The sequence below is a fragment of the Natator depressus genome, chromosome 1 (genome assembly GCF_965152275.1).
Source record: "Natator depressus isolate rNatDep1 chromosome 1, rNatDep2.hap1, whole genome shotgun sequence".
Taxonomy (NCBI): domain Eukaryota; kingdom Metazoa; phylum Chordata; order Testudines; family Cheloniidae; genus Natator; species Natator depressus.
The window spans coordinates 220,603,036-220,624,714 of record NC_134234.1 but is presented as its reverse complement, the minus strand read 5'-3'; the positions used below and the strand labels follow the sequence as shown (position 1 = coordinate 220,624,714).

The 21,679-nt window shown below is 40.2% G+C and overlaps 1 protein-coding gene across 1 annotated transcript in view; it reads left to right on the top strand.

The window, feature by feature from the left end:
* The first annotated feature begins 1,445 nt into the window (after window positions 1–1,445).
* The window catches only part of MRPS35 (mitochondrial ribosomal protein S35), a 56,198-nt gene continuing 35,964 nt past the window's right edge, over window positions 1,446–21,679 (top strand). The window contains exons 1-5 of the mRNA XM_074948918.1: window positions 1,446–1,641; window positions 4,200–4,252; window positions 8,296–8,463; window positions 8,999–9,059; window positions 10,694–10,833. Of these exons, the coding sequence (XP_074805019.1) occupies window positions 1,488–1,641; window positions 4,200–4,252; window positions 8,296–8,463; window positions 8,999–9,059; window positions 10,694–10,833 (576 nt within the window). The 5' untranslated portion in view covers window positions 1,446–1,487. The remainder of the gene's footprint in view (window positions 1,642–4,199; window positions 4,253–8,295; window positions 8,464–8,998; window positions 9,060–10,693; window positions 10,834–21,679) is intronic.

The following is a 21,679-nucleotide window of genomic DNA, read 5'->3' as shown; positions in this document are numbered from 1 at the left end:
GACCTAATTTCGTAGTGTAGACCTACCCTATGATTACCCGTGTCACAAAGGCTTTCATTAGTGACCTTTTTACATGATATTTTTTTGGCAAACTAATATGTAGATCCTGGAGCAGGGGATCCCTGTAACCCTTATGCACACCTGTGCCCCATGGTTTCTATGAAGTCTTTTGCTCAGCGAGTCTTTAATATGACACTAGCTTCAGGAACTGAGCTACTAAACCAATAATTTCAGTAACCACCTGTGCCTTGAGATTAGTTTAGTGAGCTAGAAATAGTAGCTAGTGCTGTCACAGAGCTCATGCCTTGACATCAGAACCAGAGACCTCAGAAAACTGTGCCTTCAAATGAGCCCAGTTAGCTAGTTGTGGTGAACCAATGACTTCACAGTGCCTGTTCCTTGATATCTGCAATATTGCTAACTCTCATAGTCATTGGTGTTCTCAAGCTCCAGATTTCTGAGTTATGAAAATATGTGAGAACACTCCCCCCCCCCCGACAAGTATATAGTTTTTATAATTGTGGAGAAAAGCTTGAACACATGACCCAACATAAGACCCAGAAACCAAAAGGCAAGCAAAGAATGTGAAATTTACTTTTAAAAAATCTCATGATTTTAAAGCCAATCGCATGTATTGCATATGTGGGACTATCTGTAAGAGTATAGATGAACACAAATGTAATCAGAGCCACAGCATGTAGGCAGCTGACAGCCAAGCCTTACATTCCTTGTGCACCTAGTGACGTACCTAGTTCAAGACCCCCAAAAACATGAGTTTCTGAAGTAATACATTTGCGGTGCTTTTTATTTGTCATCTGGATTGTGAACCTCTTTAAGTACTCTTGGGCTATGTTTTCAAGCTTTCTCACACAACTGTGACACCTAAAGAGTTACTTCAACACCCCTCCCCCACCAAAAAAGCAGATGTTCTCCCACAATCACATGAATCCAGGAGCTGGGGTTTTAAGAAAAACAAATATCGCAAGAGTCGTGATCAGAGCATGAAGACTGGCAACAGTGGGGTGCAGCTACATGTCTTTAATGGTGTGTGGAAAGAGCAGCAGCTTGCCACTTACTGAGCACCACTTTGCTCCTCTTCCTCCCTTTCTTTTCATCCTCCTTTTAAAATAAACCTTTGCTACCAGTTACCATTTGTTTGGTTTCTGCTCTACAGGGGTTATTATTAAATATTCATTGTTGCTGCTGGGAATTCATCAGTCCTCCCTCCCTCTCAAAACACCCACATGCATTTTCCCTCGCATGAGGCAGCCACAGCCTTTACCGGACAGCTCTGCAACCCCCCCGTCGCTCAAGGAAGAGCAGCGCGAGCTCCGCCTGCCACACGGGCGGCCGGGCGCCCGTGAGAAGCCCCGCCCCCCTCCCCGGACTGAGCGCCCGCGGGGCACCTCACGCTTCGCCTAATCGATTTGGCCTACAGCGGCTCCCGTCGGCCGTCTGAAGTGCGCGTGTGCGAGCCGCAAAGTAGCATGGCGGCCGCCAGGGGCTGCCTCTCCTCGTGCGGCCGCCCGATGCTGCCCCGGCTTTGCGTGGGGCTGGCCGCCGGGCCCGGCTCGCTGCTCAGGGCAGCGGCTTATTCCACCGCCCTGGGGGTGGGGAGCGCGGGGCCCAGCCAGAGAGAAGGTGAGACCCGCCCCCCAGCCCGGGCAGGGCGCGCGGGGCGGGGCCGCTGAACCCCCCGCGGTTCCATTGTCGGGCTTCTGATTGTGGTGTCTGCGGCTATTCCCCGTGATTCTCTGCTGGGGAGTTTGTTTTGTTCTTTGAAAAAGAAAAAGAAATGCAAAAAGAGGCATAAATACAATAAACTACAATAAAGCTAAGTGTGTGCGTAAGCTACTTTCATGCATTTAGAAAAGGAGTACTTGTGGCACCTTAGAGACTAACCAATTTATTTGAGCATAAGCTTTCGTGAGCTACAGCTCACTTCATCGGATGCATGAGCTGTAGCTCACGAAAGCTCATGCTCAAATAAATTGGTTAGTCTCTAAGGTGCCACAAGTACTCCTTTTCTTTTTGCGAATACAGACTAACACGGCTGCTACTCTGAAACTTTTCATGCATTTGACTTTCTTTTAGGTGTAGTTTGACCTCTGAATTCCCTGGGTCCATAATGCTTGTTTTGGGGGGTAATCATCCCTCTAATGCTGCTGTACAAGTATACCTGTACATGTTCTCAGCATGAACGCCATCCTAACGTAGCTTTTTATCTGTAAATAGGATTGGCAAGTTGTTCACAATATACTTCTACGTGGTTGAGACAAATCAACCTCAATTTTTCAACATTTGCTGTTGATGTTACCTGGCAGGTGCTCAAATACTATAGCAATAAAAAACCTTAAGAAGATCTTTTTGCAATTTGTCCAAAGCTATTGAAGTAGATTTTGTTATAGTCGTCATATCTTCTACCTTTATCGTTGGTCTGATGTTGACGACTTTGGTTGTGAGCGTGCCATATATTTTGTCACTATTGCTGCATAAATTGTCGTCAGGATATACCGGTTAATAAGGTCAGACTTCCTACTCATGAATCAAACTTTTTATGTCTTAGCTTCTGTGTATGTAAATATCTGTTATTGGGAGAGCATGGTCTTAGTGGGCAGGATAGAAGACTAGTTTACCAGATACATATTACAAGGATTGATGCAGGTCACAAGATCTAATTCAGTCTTGCCATGAGCGGATAGAAATTTATTGACTTCACTGGAACTGGTGATACACCAGAGTTGAATTTGTCCTAACATCTTTAGAGTGCTTAAAGACCTGCTAAATTACTAGTAGCGTATGATTTTATTTGTTATCTTGATTTTTGCTCATAAAAATTGTATTCTTGGAATATGAGTTTAGGAACATGAGGTTGGTATTCCTTTTTGCCATTTTTTAAATTTAAATGTTCAGACAAGACTCTGAAAATGTACCAATATGAACTATGGTTGGGCTGGGGAGGAAGTTAGCAAGTGAGGTCCAAGGTCAGTTCCCTGTTGAGAAGTCATCCTCTAGATCAGTGGTTCTTAACCTTTATTGCAGCCTGCACCCATTTGGTTCTCAAAATATGTTCTCATACCCTTATCAAAAATCAAAATATGTTCTTGCAAAAATCATTGAAGTAGGTCAGTTCTTTAAATCTAGATATATTTTTTGTTTGTATATTACAGTAATCATTAAAAAATGTGTAATGTTAATAAATACATAGGTTTGATTAAACAAAGTAGTTGTACGTACGTGCCTGTGCTTAATTTGTGTTTTCGATGATTTACCTTCTAAAAAAATCTGGCATGTCTCACACCCCAGGTTAAGAACCAATGCTCTAGATGGTAGGTGTCTGGTAAGCTTGAAACTCCTTCCTCATTCTGGCAGCTCAAAGTGAAAACTCCACTATCCTTCCCCACTTACCTTGCCAGTCCCCATTACTGTGTTGTGGGAGAGGGTGTATTTGTGTAGAACTGATATTCTTTAGATTGTGGTACGCAGTGTTGTTGTAGCTATGGTAGTCTCAGGATGTTAGATATGCGAGGTGGGTGAAGTAATATCTCTTACTTGAGCAGCTGCTGTTCATGAGAGAGATGAGCTTACACCAGACCTGAGGAAGAGACCTGTGTAAGCTCGTCTCTCACTAGCAGAAGCTGGTCAAGTGAAAGATATTATCTCACCCATCTTGTCTCTCTAATTCTTCAGAGTTTCACAATTGCCAACCCAGAGATGAAACTCAAGTGTCTTGTTCATTTTACTATATTGCTCATAGCTTTCCTCAACAGCAAAGCACTAGAGCTGTGCTCAGACTCTGGAAGACAGCACTGTATTAATTTATATTTGAAAGGTTATCTCTGCAAATGCATGGGCTCTGCATAAAGGCTAGAAATTTAACTCTTTTAAAGGAGAGCTTCAATTCTGCAGAAACTGATGGCCTTTTCCACAGATAGCTTCCTTCCCACCGCTGGCAAGTGATGTGTGTGTGTGATTTTTTTTTTTTTTTTTTTTTTTTAAATAGTCCTGATCTGAAAGCCAGTTCTCGTCACTGTTTTTTATCTAACTATAACAATTTATTCTGCAGGTTGAATTTACCATTTAGTTTTACTGTTGTCTTGAGATGCCATGGAATGATGAGGCAAAGTTAAAATTGTTGAATGTGCAAGTTTTTAGCAATGCTGCTTAAGTCTTACTGAAGATACTGTTTTATCTTGTAGTTGCAGCATCAAGAAGAAGCAGGACATCACAAATTGCAAAAAATAGAAGAGTGGTAAGAAATAAAAATGTTTGCAACTACCTTATCTGCAAGACTTTGAAGAGTTTTTACTGTGTATTTTAGTAATTTGTCCTTTAACCCTCCCTGTCCCAAGAAGCTTACAATCCAACCATAAGACAACAGATGGATCCAGACAGTCATGGGAATACAAAGAAATGATGAGATGCTATTGGTCAGCATGATAGGCAGTGGTTTCAGCACACCAGCAACCTACCTGTTGTCAAGGTTTTTGTAGGCATCGTGGCAAAGAGTTTTAAGGAGGGATTTGATGGAGAAAAATGAAATGACTTTGCGTATGTTAGAACAGGGTGGCTTGATTTAAATCAGTGACTTAAATTACTAGCTTTAATCACCATTTTAATCAGCAAACAGGAAACTGGGATTTAGACTGTTGTTTTTTTAGTCTTGTTTTGCATCTGTACTTTTTAGTTCTTTTCCTAAAGAAAGATGGATTCTCATTGGTTGGTAATCGTTAAAACTTGTTGACTTGGAACGAAATATAACCTTGAAACTAAATTTGGTGGGTTTTTTTGTTAATCAGGAGGATATGCCATATCAATACACACTTATTTAAGTAGTCATATAGCTTACATTTATTCAGAATTTTAATTTTTACTCACTAGATGAACGGTTTACTTATGATTTATGTTGAGCTTTTTTTGAAAAATCAACCAAAATTGCATAAAACAGCATTTTAAAATTGTTTTTAGTTAAATAAAACTACCTGAAATATGCAGGATACATAAGAAAAGTTTATCAAAACATGATTTTTGCATTTAAAACTAACTGATTTATTAAACAACATGTGAATTGAATGATTGTTTCTGGTCACCATTTTCCTTCAGAATTTTAGAACTAGAGAACCTCACCCATACACACTTAGTTTTTATGCATAGATTGGAAGAGGAAGACAAGTTTTCCGACATTTTGAACTCCCAGTTGGTTTCTTAACTTTGAATGAACTAGTAATTGAACAGAACTAGTTGAATAAACTAAAAGGAATAAAATATTTTCTTTGCATCTGCAAAAGTGGCTACTTTTGTCAAAAACTGGTGTAACATTTCAGCTAACTCTTGGTTACAGTTTAGTCCATGATCTTCACCAGTGCAGTGGTTTATCTTTCTTTAAGGCTTGGGCAGAAAACATATACTGCCTCATAATAAACTTAGGCCTTAAAATAGGTTGTTATAATTTCAAATGTAATTTTAAATAAGCTGATTTAAAAAATAAACCTGTATTTAATTTTAAAAATCTGATTTATTTATTTACATATCTCACACACACACACATTTTTATCCATCCTGGCTTATGGAGAGTTCCTCCCAAGCATGAAAGGCAGCATGAGAGAAAAATTATAGGTGCTTGCTTTGATAATTTAACAAGCGGGCAATGGAGGCTGGCATCATGGACCGTTGTAAGGTAAGAGTTGATCTTTAGGCACTGAGGGCAGGTCTGCGCTTTGGGGGAAAGTCTGTCTAAGCTACACAAGTTCAGTTACGTTACTAGGGTAACTCAAGTCAACATAGCTTACATCTACTTACTGTGGGGTCCACACTATGTTATGTTGACAGGAAAGCGATCTGCACACAGTTTTCTGCATTTGCAATACTTGATTTCAGGATAATTACATCAACTGTTATGGTTTTGACACTAAACTACTGATGCATGCTCTCAACATTCACTCTGTCTGAGTGGGCTTTTTTGTCTGGGAATCTCCTGTGTTTTTTTTAAATACATGGTCACTCAACAGGAAATCCAAAGGGAATGCATTATTTCTGATTTTATTTATTTATTTATTTATTTATTTATGTATTTATATATTCACTTGTAAGATTTTATGTACACACACACACACACACACACACACACTTTTAAGGGCAGATTCAGTGCCACACAAAAGCAGCCAGAGCGCAGCAGCCAGTTAAGCTGAGTCTACAGCTGCTTTGTAATAGCAGAGCAGTGCAAAGCGGTCACACACTGGTGAATCTGGCTCTTAATTTGCAATTGACTTACTGGTTTAAAGGGTGTTGTTAGTAAGATATGTGGTATGTGCAGTGGTGGTATAGAGCTCAGTCTGAGGCCCAGTGTGGCTGTGCTTTAAAAGTTCCCTATCTTGGCTTTCTCGTCAGTGCTCTCTGTGCGCAGTGGAGATGAAGCATCAGTGGCATGGGGGCCTTTCAAGCAATGAAACCCAAGCTACATTGCAGCCATTGAACCTTTAAAGAACAGTGACAGTTGTGCCAAGTAATCTACCAGTGAGAATGTTTGACACTTGTCCAGTCTCCCTCATTCCACTGAATCATTACACCCAACAGCATTGTAGAATGAAAACTATCTGTAGATTCCTGTGGTGCTGGCATAGGTTATCTCTGTCACATTGACCCTGCTTGTGTTTCATGATCCAGTTTTTAATTACTTTTAAAAATCCCTAAACTAACAGATAATTCATTCTTTGCTTAAAGAGTAAGGCCATTAAGATCAGGGAGAATACATTGTATTTTTCATTCAAAACAAAGAAACTCAGCCTTAACTGTGGAATCGTGACCAGTGCCTCAATAATCCATTCAGAATACTGCTGCAAAGATCATTTTCTTGATTTACTGGATCACCCCCTTTGTGTCCTTTGCTTGCTTCCATTCTGTACTGCATCAAACGTAATTTTTTTGGTCTTCACTTTTAAGGCTTTTCGTGGGCTTTTTTCCTGCTCTACCCATCACTTCTTACGCTGTTGAGATGTAGAGTTCCGTATCTGCTCTGCCAATGATGCCAGCTTACATCATCCACTTCTACTTAAATTTTTGAAACAAGTACCTTCATGCTTTCTTCCAACCTCCTCTTCATGCATGAAAAGAGCTCCCTGTAAACATTTGCAAAGCCACTTCATTGTTGGCCTTCAAATCTTCTAAAACTCTTCTCTGTCATGAAGTTGAGACAGCTGTGACCTCTGGGTTTTATGGTGGTCAGTATTCTCATTGTTATCCCATGCTTCTCATTCTGTTTGTATCCACATGTTTAATCTTTCCAGTAAAATAGTAAGCTCTTTGAGGCAGGGATGGTCTCTTCGTTGTTTGTACAGTACCTGACACAATGGGGTCCTGATTCATGATTGGGACTCCTAAGATACTACTGCAGTACAAATAATACCTAATGAATGTTAAACCAAGCCACCTTGGGCATATTACGAGCTAAAAAAGGGGTGTTTGGGGTTTTGTTTGTTTGTTTGTTTTTTAAATCAAGTGAACTTCGGTTAAATTTTCAAAATACCATAATTTTTAACTCCTGTTTTGTTTGTTTTATTGAAATTTAGCACTCTGAAAAATCCCACTTGGTGCCTATTTGCACCTTTAGGCATCTAAATACCTTTCATAATCTGTCCCTAAGAGCTCACATTAAACATTACTTGGTCATCTCTATGAACTTATAACAAAACCATGGAAGACCAGACTTTCCTGATACTTCTAGAATACCCGGGGGGAGGGGGGGAACCCTTTCTTTATGCATCATAAAGAAGCCACAAAGGGCAGAAGTCTCTCTCTCTCTCTCTCTCTCTCTCAAATTCCTTTGCATGTCCCCTTTGAACTCTTCCCAGAATGAAATAAAAAATGTGATATAGAATAGTGGTCTAAAATTTGGGTTTGCCTCATTGTCACTTTTTACATTTGCAGATTTGAGACATGCGTGCGCACACACACATACGGTACCTCAGGATAAAGAGAGAGACTTTCTTGGTGTAAACATAATTTTTTTTAGAACATAGTGAATGTAGTTGTTTGGTTAAAATAAGATGTTTATATGATAGAATAAATGTTCTACAATTGAAAAGGAATTTATTAAACACTTAATACAAAAGTATCTTTTCTTAAAACTCAGTAATGAGCTTAGCAAAAGGCATTCCTTGAAGTTACTGGCCTTAAGAAGATCCACTATCGCCAGCCAGTCAATTATTCCTGAGAACACCGTTCACTTTCACTGTTACGGGTTTATCTCTCAAAATAACTGACCCCCACCAATGTTGTGTCACTTCTAATTTTTTTTAGCCTGGAGCTCCTAGAACTGAAAAGATGGCTGTTGATCAGGACTGGAGCAATGTTTATCCAACTGCAGCAGCATTTAATCCTTCTTCAGTGCCTCTTCCCATCCGAATGGGCTATCCTGTGAAGAGAGGAGTACCTCCACCGAAAGGAGGCAATTTGGAGCTTATAAAGGTAGGGTGCATCACTATAGTCTTTATATAACTTAGTTTTATTTCAACTCTCAAAGACCAATGATTTGCAGTATGGCTTGATCAAAATATTTTCTCCAGATAGCACTTCATACTTGATATATTTATCACACAATATATTTAACATAATACAACTGTGCACCCAACTAGCGAATGAAGATGAAGAGAATCAGTTCAGCTTTACTATCACTTTACTGTGATCCCTTAAACTGTCATGCATACAGAGTCTGATCTTGGTGACTTGCTCTCATAACTTGTTAATGAGACTTGTGCTGGGTCAGAGGTGAGAGGAGACACTTACTTATTTAATCCTCTCATTTGAGTCTTGTATCACACACTTGGTCTAAAGAGAATAAGTTGTGAAAGTAGTAACAGAAGTAGAATAAGTAGTCAGCCTTTGTTCATTGAGCAAGTTATTGTCTGCTCAAGAGAGTGCCTTCAATTTTAAGTTCACAAAGCAGTTTATTTGTTTATAAGCAAACTAGGTTACTGAAAAATAATCAAATATTTTATTTCAGATCCCTAACTTTTTGCATCTGACTCCCCCAGCAATTAAGAAACACTGTGCAGCTCTTAAAGGTGAGTTTTTGCCTTTTCTTTAAAACAGTTTCCTTGGAATTCTTAAGACACTTTAATAAGTAATTTAATTACACCTGTGTGGTAGGATAAGAAGACCCACATACAAAGCTTGCTGCTTGTCAGACTTCTTTCTCAGTATTGTCCAGTACCATTTTTCTTTTGTCCCATTGATTGACGTGGAATCATATTTGACATAACCCTATATATTCATGTTTCCTCAACTCTGAGGGAGCTATGTCTTTTCCCCCAGAAGAGGCCACTGGGAGGCTTACTGTGTGACTCTGGGTTGTGATGTATTCAATGTGCTGGAGAGATTGCATTGCTCTTCTCTTAGGCTTAGCTAGTATAGGGAAATGGAAAACCTGATGTCTTGATGAGTATGGGGCTGACTCAGTCCAGAGAAAATGATGGCCTGGTTTATGCACAGTGTTTTGTACCGGTAAAACTGTTGGTTAGGACTGCATTTTTTAAAAACTGATATAGGTTTTATGGTACAACCCCCAATCTGCATGTAGTTATATCAGTATAAAGGTGCTTCTAAGTATATTGCCTGAGGAAAGCAGCTGGAAGAGTTGAGAAAGATCGTATAAATTCTCCAGCTGAGTTTGTGCAGCAGATACAATCTAGTTGTATTAGATTGCTCTTGGATGCCCAGGTAGTGACTGAGGCCAAGAGTGTTTTTTATCTGAATCTTTTGAGAAGTGCAACCTATCTTCTTCCAGTGAAGATCTTGTCATAGTTATCCATGCCAATGTCCTCTCAAAAGTAATTACTGTAATGTGTTCTGCTTGGTTCTACAAATTGAAATGGTTTGGAAATTAAAGCTAATGAAAAACGTAGCAGTCCCCTTCTTAGGTGGAGTTTCATGCCAGGGCACGTTCTACTGGTGGTGTAGAATCTCTACTGTGTGCCAGTAAGTTTCCAGGTGGAATTCAAAATGTTGTTTTTAATGTATAGATCCCTAAATAGCCCCTCCATATAGAAGAGACGGATCTATTGGCAGTATGTTCTCTGTGAGGAATTCTCTACTTTGAAATTCAGGGGTCTTCTATTTTGAAATTTTGTTTTTCACCGTCTGCCCAGACGCAGATGATCTGTGAACTAGAGCTGGTCAGGAATTTTTTAGAAAAATGTCCATGTGCCAAAACCAATCTCAAAACAGGATCAAGTTTGACAAATCTTTCCCCCCCCCCACCCCCCAAAAAAGGGAGAAAAAAATTGCTTTTTTTTGGTTTTCAAATGTTTTCAGAATTTTGACTTTTTTTTTCCTTCCTGATTTGAGATGGGAGGGGCAAAGACTTCTGAAATATAAGATATATAAATATGATAAAATTCTCACATATTTGTGAGATGGAAAAATAGTTTCCTACCCAGCTCTGCTGTTAGCCTTCAGAGTATGCTGCAAAGCCCATCTTTTCTTCTGGATATCTGGAAAGGGTTCTTCGAGCGTGAAGCTGAAGAGCTAATTTCAAAAGTAAAGAAATATTGTGGTGGTGCTTGTAAACTAATAACAGCTTTGTGTTTTCATTATGTAAGGAAATATGGCTTCCCTATAAATATACGAAAAAAATCTTTAAAACTATAAATACATGTAAGCAACAATTTTTTAAGAACTTAACTTTTTTATCCCTCAGATTTCTGCACTGAGTGGCCAACTGTATTGGACAGTGATGAGAAATGTGAGCAGCATTTTCCTATTGAAATTGAGACAGTAGATTATGTTTCAGCAGGGCCATCTGTTCGTAATCCCAAAGCAAGAGTGGTGACTTTAAGAGTAAGTATTATATTTTAGTAAACAAAAAAAGGCATTTTTCAAGCTCTTTCAAGAAACGTAGCAATTGAGACTCAAATGAAAGATAGTAGATTACTTTAAATATAGAGCAACATGTGGAAACTCATTCATATTAGTATGACCTGTATCAGATATAAGTGAGGAGCAGTTTAAAGTAAAGCCAAAGTGGCATACTTTCTGTCCATTCAAACTTTCTGTAAGGCAGAGACAGTTACCAGCCACATGAATTTATTTTAGAAACAGAAATGCCATCAAGCTTGATAAAGCCAAAGTCTTAGATTCCTTAACCCAAGAAATAACTTAATTAAGTAATCTCTGACCAATGGCTGGCATTTTGTGGGCCTGATCTCTTCTAGGACCCATTATTGCTTTTGCATTTTTTTCATTTGTTTGCTATAACTGTAAGACTTTTATTATAATGAGAAACTTTGTTATAATGAGTTAACTTGTGTTGTGGCCACAGGGATCTGTTTAACAGCTTTCTAATTAAACTCTCATGCTTTCTAATCTAATGTCATCAGGTTAATGTGCTCGTGATGCTCATGATTAATTTGCTAGAATGTGATAGTTACAAAAGCTTGGATTGGAACTGTTCCCAAAAACAGAAATGTAGTCCTGGGAGTGTAGTCATTTCAGGTATTTTATTCTTTGTCTTCAAGGTGACTTACAAAGGGGAAAGGAGTTATAGTAAAACAGCAGGCCTGTGATGAAATAATTTTAATTCTGCTTGATATTTACCCCAGAAATGGCAGAATATAAAGTCATACCTGGCTTCGGTGGAGGAGTCCTTGGAGGACTAGAGCATTTGGGTGATAGCTTACTCAGCTAGAACAGAAAGGGCAAAGTGAGTCATTATCAGAGAGCTTTAATTCACCTGTCTGTTGGGTGTTTGATATCCAGCAGTTCACAGAAACAAAACTCTTACTTTTTATGAATTAAGCCATGGAAAGCAGGTATCCTGTCCTAGGGATGTGAAAACAGTGTAATACTGCTTGGGGCCAAGGTGGCAGAAATAGTGTTACTTTTTCCTCTTCTATTTTATTTTGGGTAAAAGTAGTGTTTAAAAAACTATTCCATTATCTCAGTGGTCCTAATATAGTTATGACTTTGTTAATATTCCAGGACCTATAACTACATTAAAATGGAATTAAGGTTGTGAATAATGGGGTGTTGCTGGGATTAAAAATATTCCAGAGGTGTTTTAATTATCATCCCAAAAATCAAGCATTACAAACTAAGGTAACTGAATTAACACTAAGGTAACTAAGATAACACTTTTTTCGATCTTTTTCGTATGTAAGGTAGAGATGCACAGTTAAGGCATGCATATAACCTTAGCACTACCTTGTAGTGACATCCTGTAATAACCATATGATTAAGGCATTTCAGTGTTTGTTGTCCCAGATCAGATTAAATTGATTTTTAAAGATGTATTAGACTTTTTTGTATTTTCCCCCTTGTGTTGCCAGTGCAAGGGAGAGTTAAGTTTTTATTGGATGCCTTAAGTATGCATTTCTTACACTAATATCTTTGGATTTCTGAAGTATAACGGTTAACTTTCAATTTCCTGGGTTTGTAATGGTTTTGGGGTAATTAAAACGTTGTTTATTTTTCCCGCCTTAAGTTACTGAAATCTACTTGTAAGCTTAACTGCATTTTAACTTAATTTTATGTATTGGAGTCTTTTTATAATTGAAAATGTCATACATGAACACTAAACAAGAAACACAGGGAACACTACTTTGATGTAGTATTGACATTAAATAATTTTTAAAACTTTAGTTTGAGGGCAGATTCCAATACACCAAAGCTGTGCAAAGGAGACAGCTGAGGGTACTGGTGAATTTGGCTCTTAATTTGCGTTAATTTGACCTACTTGTGTAGAGGGCTGAGTTAATCAGATAGGTGGTATGTGAGGCAGTGGGGGAGAGGGGAACAGGGAGAACCCAATCCCAGTGTCTTCTTGCTTTAAGGGTTGCCCTGCCTATCTGGCAGTGCTGTCTCAGCATGCAGTGGAGCTCAGTAGCACTGATGCCCAAGCTACTACGTGGAAATAGAAACTTTTAAAGAGCAGCGACAGGTGGGCTAAGTGATCGACCAGTGAGAACTCTTGACACGTGTCCAGTCCCCCTCATATGACTGACTCTTTACAACGAGTAGAATTGTTGTATGCAAATTAGCAATACAGGAACAGTGGTGACGGGTGGTTACAACCCTATCTGTGGCCTATTATAATTACAAAAATATTAGATACAATTATTAACAACCTTGGTTGTAGCTATGGGCAAGATAAGATTTCAGATAAGTTTAACCATATGGATGTCTTATTCCTCTAAGATCATTTTGGACAAAGAAAAGACAGAGAGGGATGCTAAATATCTTGAATTACCCTATTTTTAAACTATAAACTAACAGACTTGATAATTCTGTAATCAAAGTATAAGTGCTGTAATGTTGGGAAGGATACACTGTTTTTCATACATAACAAGGAGGTTGTGGAAAATGGAATTCAATCTTAACTATGGAGAGTTGAGACCAGTGCCTCTAGTATAAATTAACTTCCCTCAGGGTGGCAGGTCTTTGATATGCATGGGAAGGGGTATATTTGGTTTTGAAATCTTAAAGGCTTGTCTGTACTTTTTGGGTTTGGGGTTGAGGAGATTGGGGTGGGGAAAGTGGTAGTAAGGGCATTAGACCCTGGCTACCTCAACCAGGGTATCTACATTTCCTGTGGTCGGGGTGATGAGGATTGGCTTGAATTCTCTCTGAATGAGAGATGTGTGGGCTTTAATGGATGTAAGGAAGTACCTGTAGAAGTGTTGTCCCGTTCTTCGGTCTTCTTCCTCCCTGTGTGTGGGATTACATCATTTGTTAGATGGCTTTTGCAGCTTGCCCTGCAGACTGGTACTTGGGCATCTGGCTCTGGTGACTGCTTACTTTGGAGTGCTGCTACATGGTGGCTGAGAAATTTGAGTGTAGCTCTTGGGTGAAAGAGAGGTGGAGGCCTGGGAGTGGTTGTAAGGATGAGGGGGATCTCTTGATCCCTGTGGTGATGAACAGGAAATGAGGCAAGAAGAAAGCTTGTTTTTTGTTGTTGTTTTTTACAGAAACTTAAATTGAGATGTTGTATCTGACTACCATTAGTTCTGCCTTGAGAGGCTAGAGTGTTAGTCATAGACATAGAGTCATAGACTTTAAGGTCAGAAGGGACCATTATAATCGTCTAGTCTGACTTCCTGCAAAACACAGGCCACAGAATCTCACCACCCACTCCTGTAATAAACCCCTAACCTACTTCTGAGCTATTGAAATCATTAAATTGTGGTTTAAAGACTTCAGGGTGCAGAGAATCCTCCAGCAAGTGACCTGTGCCCCACACTGCAGAGGAAGGCAGAAAACGCCCAGCGCCTCTACCAATCTGCCCTGGAGGAAAATTGGCTTATTTGAGGTCAGGAAGGAATCAGCTAAACCCTGAGCATGTGGGTAAGACTCACCAGCCAGACACCCAGGAAAGAATTCTCTGTAGTAACTCAGATCCCACCCCATCTAACATCCCATCACAGGCCATTGGGCATATTTACCGCTAATAGTCAAAGATCAATTAATTGCCAATATTAGGCTATCCCATCATACCATCCCCTCCATAAACCTATCAAGCTTAGTCTTGAAGCCAGATATGTCTTTTGCCCTCACTGCTCCCCTTGGAAGGCTGTTCCAGAACTTCACTCTTCTAATGGTTAGAAACCTTTGTCTAATTTCAAGACTAAACTTCCTGATGGCCAGTTTATATCCATTTGTTCTTGTGTCCACATTGGTACTGAGCTTAAATAATTCCTCTCCTTCCTTGGTATTTATCCCTCTGATATATGTATAGAGAGCAATCATATCTCCCCTCAGCCTTCTTTTGGTTAGGCTAAACAAGCCAAGATCTTTGAGTCTCCTTTCATAAGACAGGTTTTCCATTCCTCGGATCATCCTAGTAGCCCTTCTCTGTACCTGTTCCAGTTTGAATTCATCCTTCTCAAACATGGGAGACCAGAACTGCACACAGTATTCCAGATGAGGTCTCACCAGTGCCTTGTATAATGATACTAACACCTCCTTATCTCTACCGGAAATGCCTCGCCTGATGGATCCCAAGACCACATTAGCTTTTTTCGCAGCCATATCACATTGGCGGCTCATAGTCATCCTGTGATCAACCAATACTCCGAGGTCCTTCTCCTCCTCTATTACTTCCAACTGATGAGTCCCCAGATTATAACAAAAATCCTTGTTATTCATCCCTAAATTCATCCCACACTTCTCACTATTAAATTTCATCCTATTACTATTGCTCCAGTTTAAAGGTCATCTAGATCTTCCTGTATGATATCCCGGTCCTCCTCTGTATTTGCAATACCTCCCAGCTTTGTGTCATCGTCAAACTTTCTTAGCGCGCACCCACTTTTTGTGCCAAGGTCAGTAATATAAAAAGATCAAATAAGATTGGTTCCAAAACCAATCCCTGAGGCACTCCACGAGTAACCTCCCTCCAGCCTGACAGTTCACCTTTCAGTATGACCCGTTGTAGTCTCCCTTTTAACCTGTTCCTTATCCACCTTTCAGTTTTCATATTTATCCCCATCTTTTCCAATTTAACTAATTTCCCATGTGGAACCATATCAAATGACTTACTGAAACTGAGGTAAATTAGATCCACTGCGTTTCCTTTGTCTAAAAAAAATCTGTTATCTTCTTAAAGAAGGAGATCAGGTTGGTTTGGCACTATCTGTCTTTTGTAAAACCATGTTATATTTTGTCCCAATTACCATTGACTCAATGTCCTTAACTACTTTCTCCTTCAAAAATTTTTCCAAGACCTTGCATACAACAGATGTCAAACTAACAGGCCTGTAGTTACCTGGATCGCTTTTTTTTCCTTTCTTAAAAATAGGAACTATGTTAGCAATTCTCCAATCATACGATACAACCCCTGAGTTTACAGATTCATTAAAAATTCTTGCTAATGGGCTTGCAATTTCATGTGCTAGTTCCTCTAATATTCTCGGATGAAGATTATCTGGGCTCTCCGATTTAGTCCCATTAAGATGTTCGAGTTTGGCTTCTACCTCGATTGTGGTAATATCTACGTCCATATCCTCATTCCCATTTGTCATCCTGCCATTATCCCTAAGCTCCTCATTAAAAGAGTGCTGCAAAGGAGGCAAAGTATTTTGTTTAGATATTGGGCCATGAATAGATTATCCTTAACCCCCCCTCCATCCACAGAGTTTAGCAGTCCCACTTCTTCTTTCTTTGTTTTCTTCTTATTTATATGGCTATAGAACCTTTTATTATTGGTTTTAATTCCCTTTGCAAGGTCCAACTCTACGTGGCTTTTGGCCTTTCTCACTTTATTCCTACATGTTCTGACCTCAATAAGGTAGTTTTCCTTGCTGATCCCTCCCATTTTCCACTCCTTGTAGGCTTTCTGCTTTTTCTTAATCACCTCTCTGAGAATTTGCTCATCCAGCTTGGATTACAACTCCTGCCTATGAATTTTTTCCCCTTTCTTGGGATGCAGGCTTCTGTTAGTTTCTGCAACTTTGACTTGAAGTAATTCCAGGCCTCCTCTGCCTTTAGATCCACAAGTTCTTCAGTCCAATCCACTTCCCTAACTAATTTCCTTAATTTTTTTAAGTTAGCCCTTTTGAAATCAAAAACCCTAGTCACAGATCTATTTTTGTTTGTTCTTCCATTTAGTTTGAACTGAATTAGCTCATGATCGCTTGAACCAAGTTTGTCCCCTACAGCCATTTCTTCTATGAGGTCTTCACTGCTCACCAAAACCAAATCTAAAGTGGCATCCCCTCTTGTTGGCTCAGCAACTACTTGGTGAAGGAATCCATCAGCTATCGCATCCAGGAAAATCTGAGCCCTATTATTATTACTAGCACTCATCCTCCAGTCTATATCTGGGAAGTTAAAGTCTCCCATGATCACACAATTCCCATTAGTATTTACTTCATTAAAACATTAAAGAGGTCTCTATCCATATCCAAATCGGATCCCAGCAGTCTGTAGCACACCCCAAGCACTATCCCAGGGGAAGCTCTAGTAGCTTTCTTCCCCAATGTGATTTTTGCCCACCATTCCATCACGTCTTATTTCTTTATAGTCTGCCTCCTCATTGATATACAGTGCTACTCCACCATCTTTGCCTTTATTTCTCTTTCCTAAACAGCACATACCCTTCAATACCTGTACTCCAGTCACGAATACTATTCCACCATGTTTCTGTTATCCCTATAATATGTGGTTTCACTTCCTGCACCAGAAACTCTAGTTCCTCCATTTTGTTACCTAGACGCCTCGCATTTATGTACAAACATCTTAATTTTTGCTGTTTGCCTTTGTTCACATTCTTTGCCTGATTAGGCACAGATATTCTACCTCCAGTATCGCCTATTAAACTGGTATCCACGCTGCCCTTCCTCCTTATGTCCATTCTCCTACACATGGCTGTATCTTTTCTTACTTTGTTTTCCTCCCTCTCAATGTTAAAATCCAGCATGGAGATTACCTGGACATCTCCCAACCATCTCCCCCAAATTCCTAGTTTAAAGTTCTCTTAATCAGTTGTGCCAGCCACCATCCTAGAAGTCTGTTTCCCTTCCTACTCAGGTGAAGTACATCCCGAGAGAACAGTCCTCTGTTCATGAATGCCTCCCAGTGGCCATACATCCCAAAGCCCTTCTTATAGCACCACTGCCTGAGCCATCTGTTGATCATCATAATCTTGTCACACCTTTGTTGCCCTTCTCTAGGAACAGGCAGAATCCCACTGAAAATCACCTGAGCCTCGATGTCCTTAAGCGTCTTCCCCAGCCTGGCATAGTCTCCCTTGATACGTTCCAGCGAGAATCTAGCTGTATCATTTGTTCCCACATGAAGGACAATCAGTGGTTTCTTTCCCGCTCCCGTTAGGATCCTCTTCAGCCTCAGATCCACATCCCGTATCTTGGCACCCGGCAGACAGCACACCCTTCTGTTCTCTGGATCAGCTCTGGTTACTGGCCTGTCTGTTCTTCTCAGTAAGAAGTCCCCAGTCATGTAGACCTGCCTTTTCCTGGTGATGGTGCAATTCTCTGGTCTATCCTCTGTTCCCTCTGGCTGTAAGTCCTATCGATTCCTATTCTCCCTTGCAATCCTCTGCAACCCATCCTGTATCCTTCTGGGGCTCATATTTGGTGGTGTTATCTCCATTGACTCTTTCCCTCTTGCTATAGAACTAGCTGCTCTTCTCTTCTTTCTTGCCCTCCCACCTTCAGTGACCAGCTGCTGTGCCCCTTCTTCATTTTCCAACTCTGCAAACCTGTTCCTGAGATCTGTTTCTCCTTCACAAGCCCCTCTCTTCCTTTGCCTGGTTCTCTTAGTCACATGCTTCCCCTGTCCACTTTCCTCACCCAGCAGTCTCCCCTCAGAGTTCTTTGGTCCTGCTTCCGTCTGCAAGTCTGAGCTTTTCCCTTCAGCCTCCTCATGTCTTTACTTCATCATCTGCTCGAACCCCCTTCTAAACTCAATCAGAGTTTCCACCTGCATCTCCAATCCTCAGATCTTTTCTTCCATCAGCTCTATCAGGTGGTACTTTATGCAGACAAAACTCTTTTCAGGTTCCCCCTCCAGGATCATGTATGTGCCGCAGCTTCTACATCCTGTCATCTTCATTGTGTCTTCCACTGCTTGGGTCACTACCACTGCTGCCTCTGTATCTGTCATCGCCTTCTCACCTAAGTCCTGTTAGTCCGGGAAACACAAACCCCCAACGAGCACCACAACAATGCCAGAACACCACACACTCCCTTCACTAGTCTGTCTGTTCCTCTGCCTGGTTCTCCTAGTCTTCCCCCCCAAACTCCCATTGCAAACTCCCACTCAAACTCCCCTGTTTACAGCTCTGTTTGCTGGCTCCCGTTTCGCTGCAGCTATCTGTTGTAGGAGTTTGAGTGTCAAAATAGTTCGATAGACTTTAATGGGCTTTGAATCAGGTCTGTAACAATCAGTGCAAGAGCATAAAGACAGCAGGGCTCAATATTTCAGGTTAGAAGCTAATCGCCACGTGAAAATTGCTCACCACAGTTCAGGAGATCCAGATGCCCATGTGCAGCTTAAAACTGTAGTGGTTTCGTAGGAAATATAAATGAATGCAGGTTGTAAATTAGCAGTACTCAGGCCAATGTAACACTGCACTTCTAATAACCCCATTTGCCAATAGTGATGTGGCAGTGCTAGCCTCTGCTGCTTGTAGAAATGGGGCTTCAGCAGAAGCAGTCTCCCTTTACAACTGGGAGGAACAGTCTTCTTGACAGTGGTGGGAAGAAGGCTGGGGACTGTCTTATCTTCATGCATTTGTCTAGCCCACATGGTGGGTGCCTGGTATCAAGAAACTGTGACTCCACCCAACCCACACCTACAGCCCAGCAAACGTTCCCGATGCACCCTGTGCAAGACCAAGGGTCAGCTACAGACCTGCCCCCCAGCCTGCCTGTGTGTGTGTGGGGGGGCTCTCATTGCTTTTGTATCAGTAAAAGAAGGGTATTAAAAAAATAAACAAAAAACAACACTTCTTTGGGACAGGCAGGGGTGTGGTACTAGCTGTCATTCCTACAGGAATAGTTAGATGCTCACTGTTCCTGCTGTGGATCCAGGCTTCTCCATAAGTCTGTCAAAACTCTGTGTGTGTGGGGGTCCTTCTCTTTTTTTCTCTTTTCTTTTAGTTGACCAGTGGCTAGCTGGCAACGTGAAACTTCAGACCCTGAGACAACTGTGCATTATTTAGTACCCTGATTTTATTCTTAAAATCTTATCCTCAGTGTTCGTGTTTGTATCTTTGCGGGGGGGGGGGATTGTTTTTATTCTTACATTTTAAACAAGATAATTATGAAATTGAAACACTCTAGTCCAAAATTTTAAAAATCAGTTGGGTTTTTTGTTTTTGTTTTTGTTTTTTTTTTAGAATAGGTTTATTAGGCATTTTGCTACACTTCAGATTTTCGGAAATGTAAATGTCCTTAAATCCCAGTTCTTTCCGGTGATTATTTCTTGTTGACATCGGAATCCAAATACTTAATAATGATGTAGATCTGGTAGATTGCTGTCAGTGACCATCTGTTATAAAGCATAGAGTTTCTGGGGTTGTGCAGCATAATGCAGAAAATGGCTTTTGATGAACTCTCTCTATTTTTGTGTAATGAACTTAGTGCTATTGAAAAGCACTGTATTGTCATTTTTCAGCCTGATCTTAAGAATCGCCTTTGTGGCTGAGATATTAGCCCTTTGTCTGGGCCCCCCGACAGTGGGCTCTGTCATAGTGGCTTTTGTATGATAAGGACAGGTCCTGTTAAAAGCTTCAGAAGACCACCGACTTGTCTAATTCTTTAGAAGAGCCATCAGAATATGCTAACTTTGAATAATGTAACCTCTGAGCTATCTAGTTCCCTGAGCTATCCAGTTCGTTGGGGAGTTTTTTGTTTGTTTTTCCCTCCCTCACCTGCCCATTAGATACAAGTTGCTACGTTTGTGAATTGGAACTGAATTTGACTTGTCAGTAACCAACAATTTTCTAAAATTTTCTTTACCAGTAACTTTTGTTACTGGAGCATTGCTCAGAAGAAGAATAAGCTTCAGAGGACAAAGAAAATGTAACCATCTGTTATCACAAGTCAGTGGTCTGGTGCTACATATATTCAGTAGCCACGTCCTAATACAGGATGTTTTTTTAGCTAACAGGAGTATTGTGAATGATTTAGAGGTAGGTGTATGTGTTCACATACCTACACACGCATGTGACTCCCCCGAAACACATACTGTCCTATCTAGCTGAAATGTGTGTCCTCTGATATTAGCATGTGATATAGTGTTTATAGAGCAGCATGTGGATATTCGTTATTAGTATTCAACCAAAAAAAGGGAGTACAAATGAAACAGCTAGCCATATGGCCTTCCAGGCACTTATGATCATACCCCAGACCCCATTAATGAATTCTGTCTTTAGTGTTCTCTGATTAATCCTGTGACAACATAATCTGCCTGGTGTGTGTGTGTATGTGTGTGTGTGTTTTGGGGTGGGGGGGGTGCGGGGAGGAGATTTTAAGGTGGAAAGCAGATGGCATTAGGTCAAACAGTGACTGAGATTCTATCAGTGAGTTTGCAGGTATTTGCTGCAACAGTCTCCATTGTGCTATGGAATAAGGAAACCTCTGTTGCTGATGTGCAAATTTAGATTTGTTTTATAAAACAAAAGTGTAGAAATTGTGTTGCTTTTGAGGAAAATAATTGTGTAGAGGCTCTTTAAGATCTTAATTTGTTCCCCCAATTTTTTCATTCCGTCCCCCTCCAATGCACTTGCTTGGGTCTAATCTCAAATAGGAATCTCATCTGCTGTTAGCCTAACCTGGTGTTATAGGACTGAAAATATAATCCGCTGTCATTTTACATCATTCACTATTAATGATACTATGGGTGATAAACATTAACTATCATAAAACAGTGTGGAGCATTCTAGTTGATAGTTGTAAACAGTGAAATTATTATCCTGCTTGAACTAGCTAACTGCATAAATGTCTGTTATAGTAACGCAGCCCTGAATGCACAGAAATAAAAATGAAATCTTTTTAAATTCCTGTAACGTAAACTGAGCAGACCGTTAAATATTGCTCATGAAACACAGTAATATGAGAATGCTATAAAGGTGTGTGTTGTCATGAGTTTGGGATAATTACATTATGCACATGCGAGTATAACAGATAATGATACCGCACAACTAATGTAGTGTGAAAAGTACTGC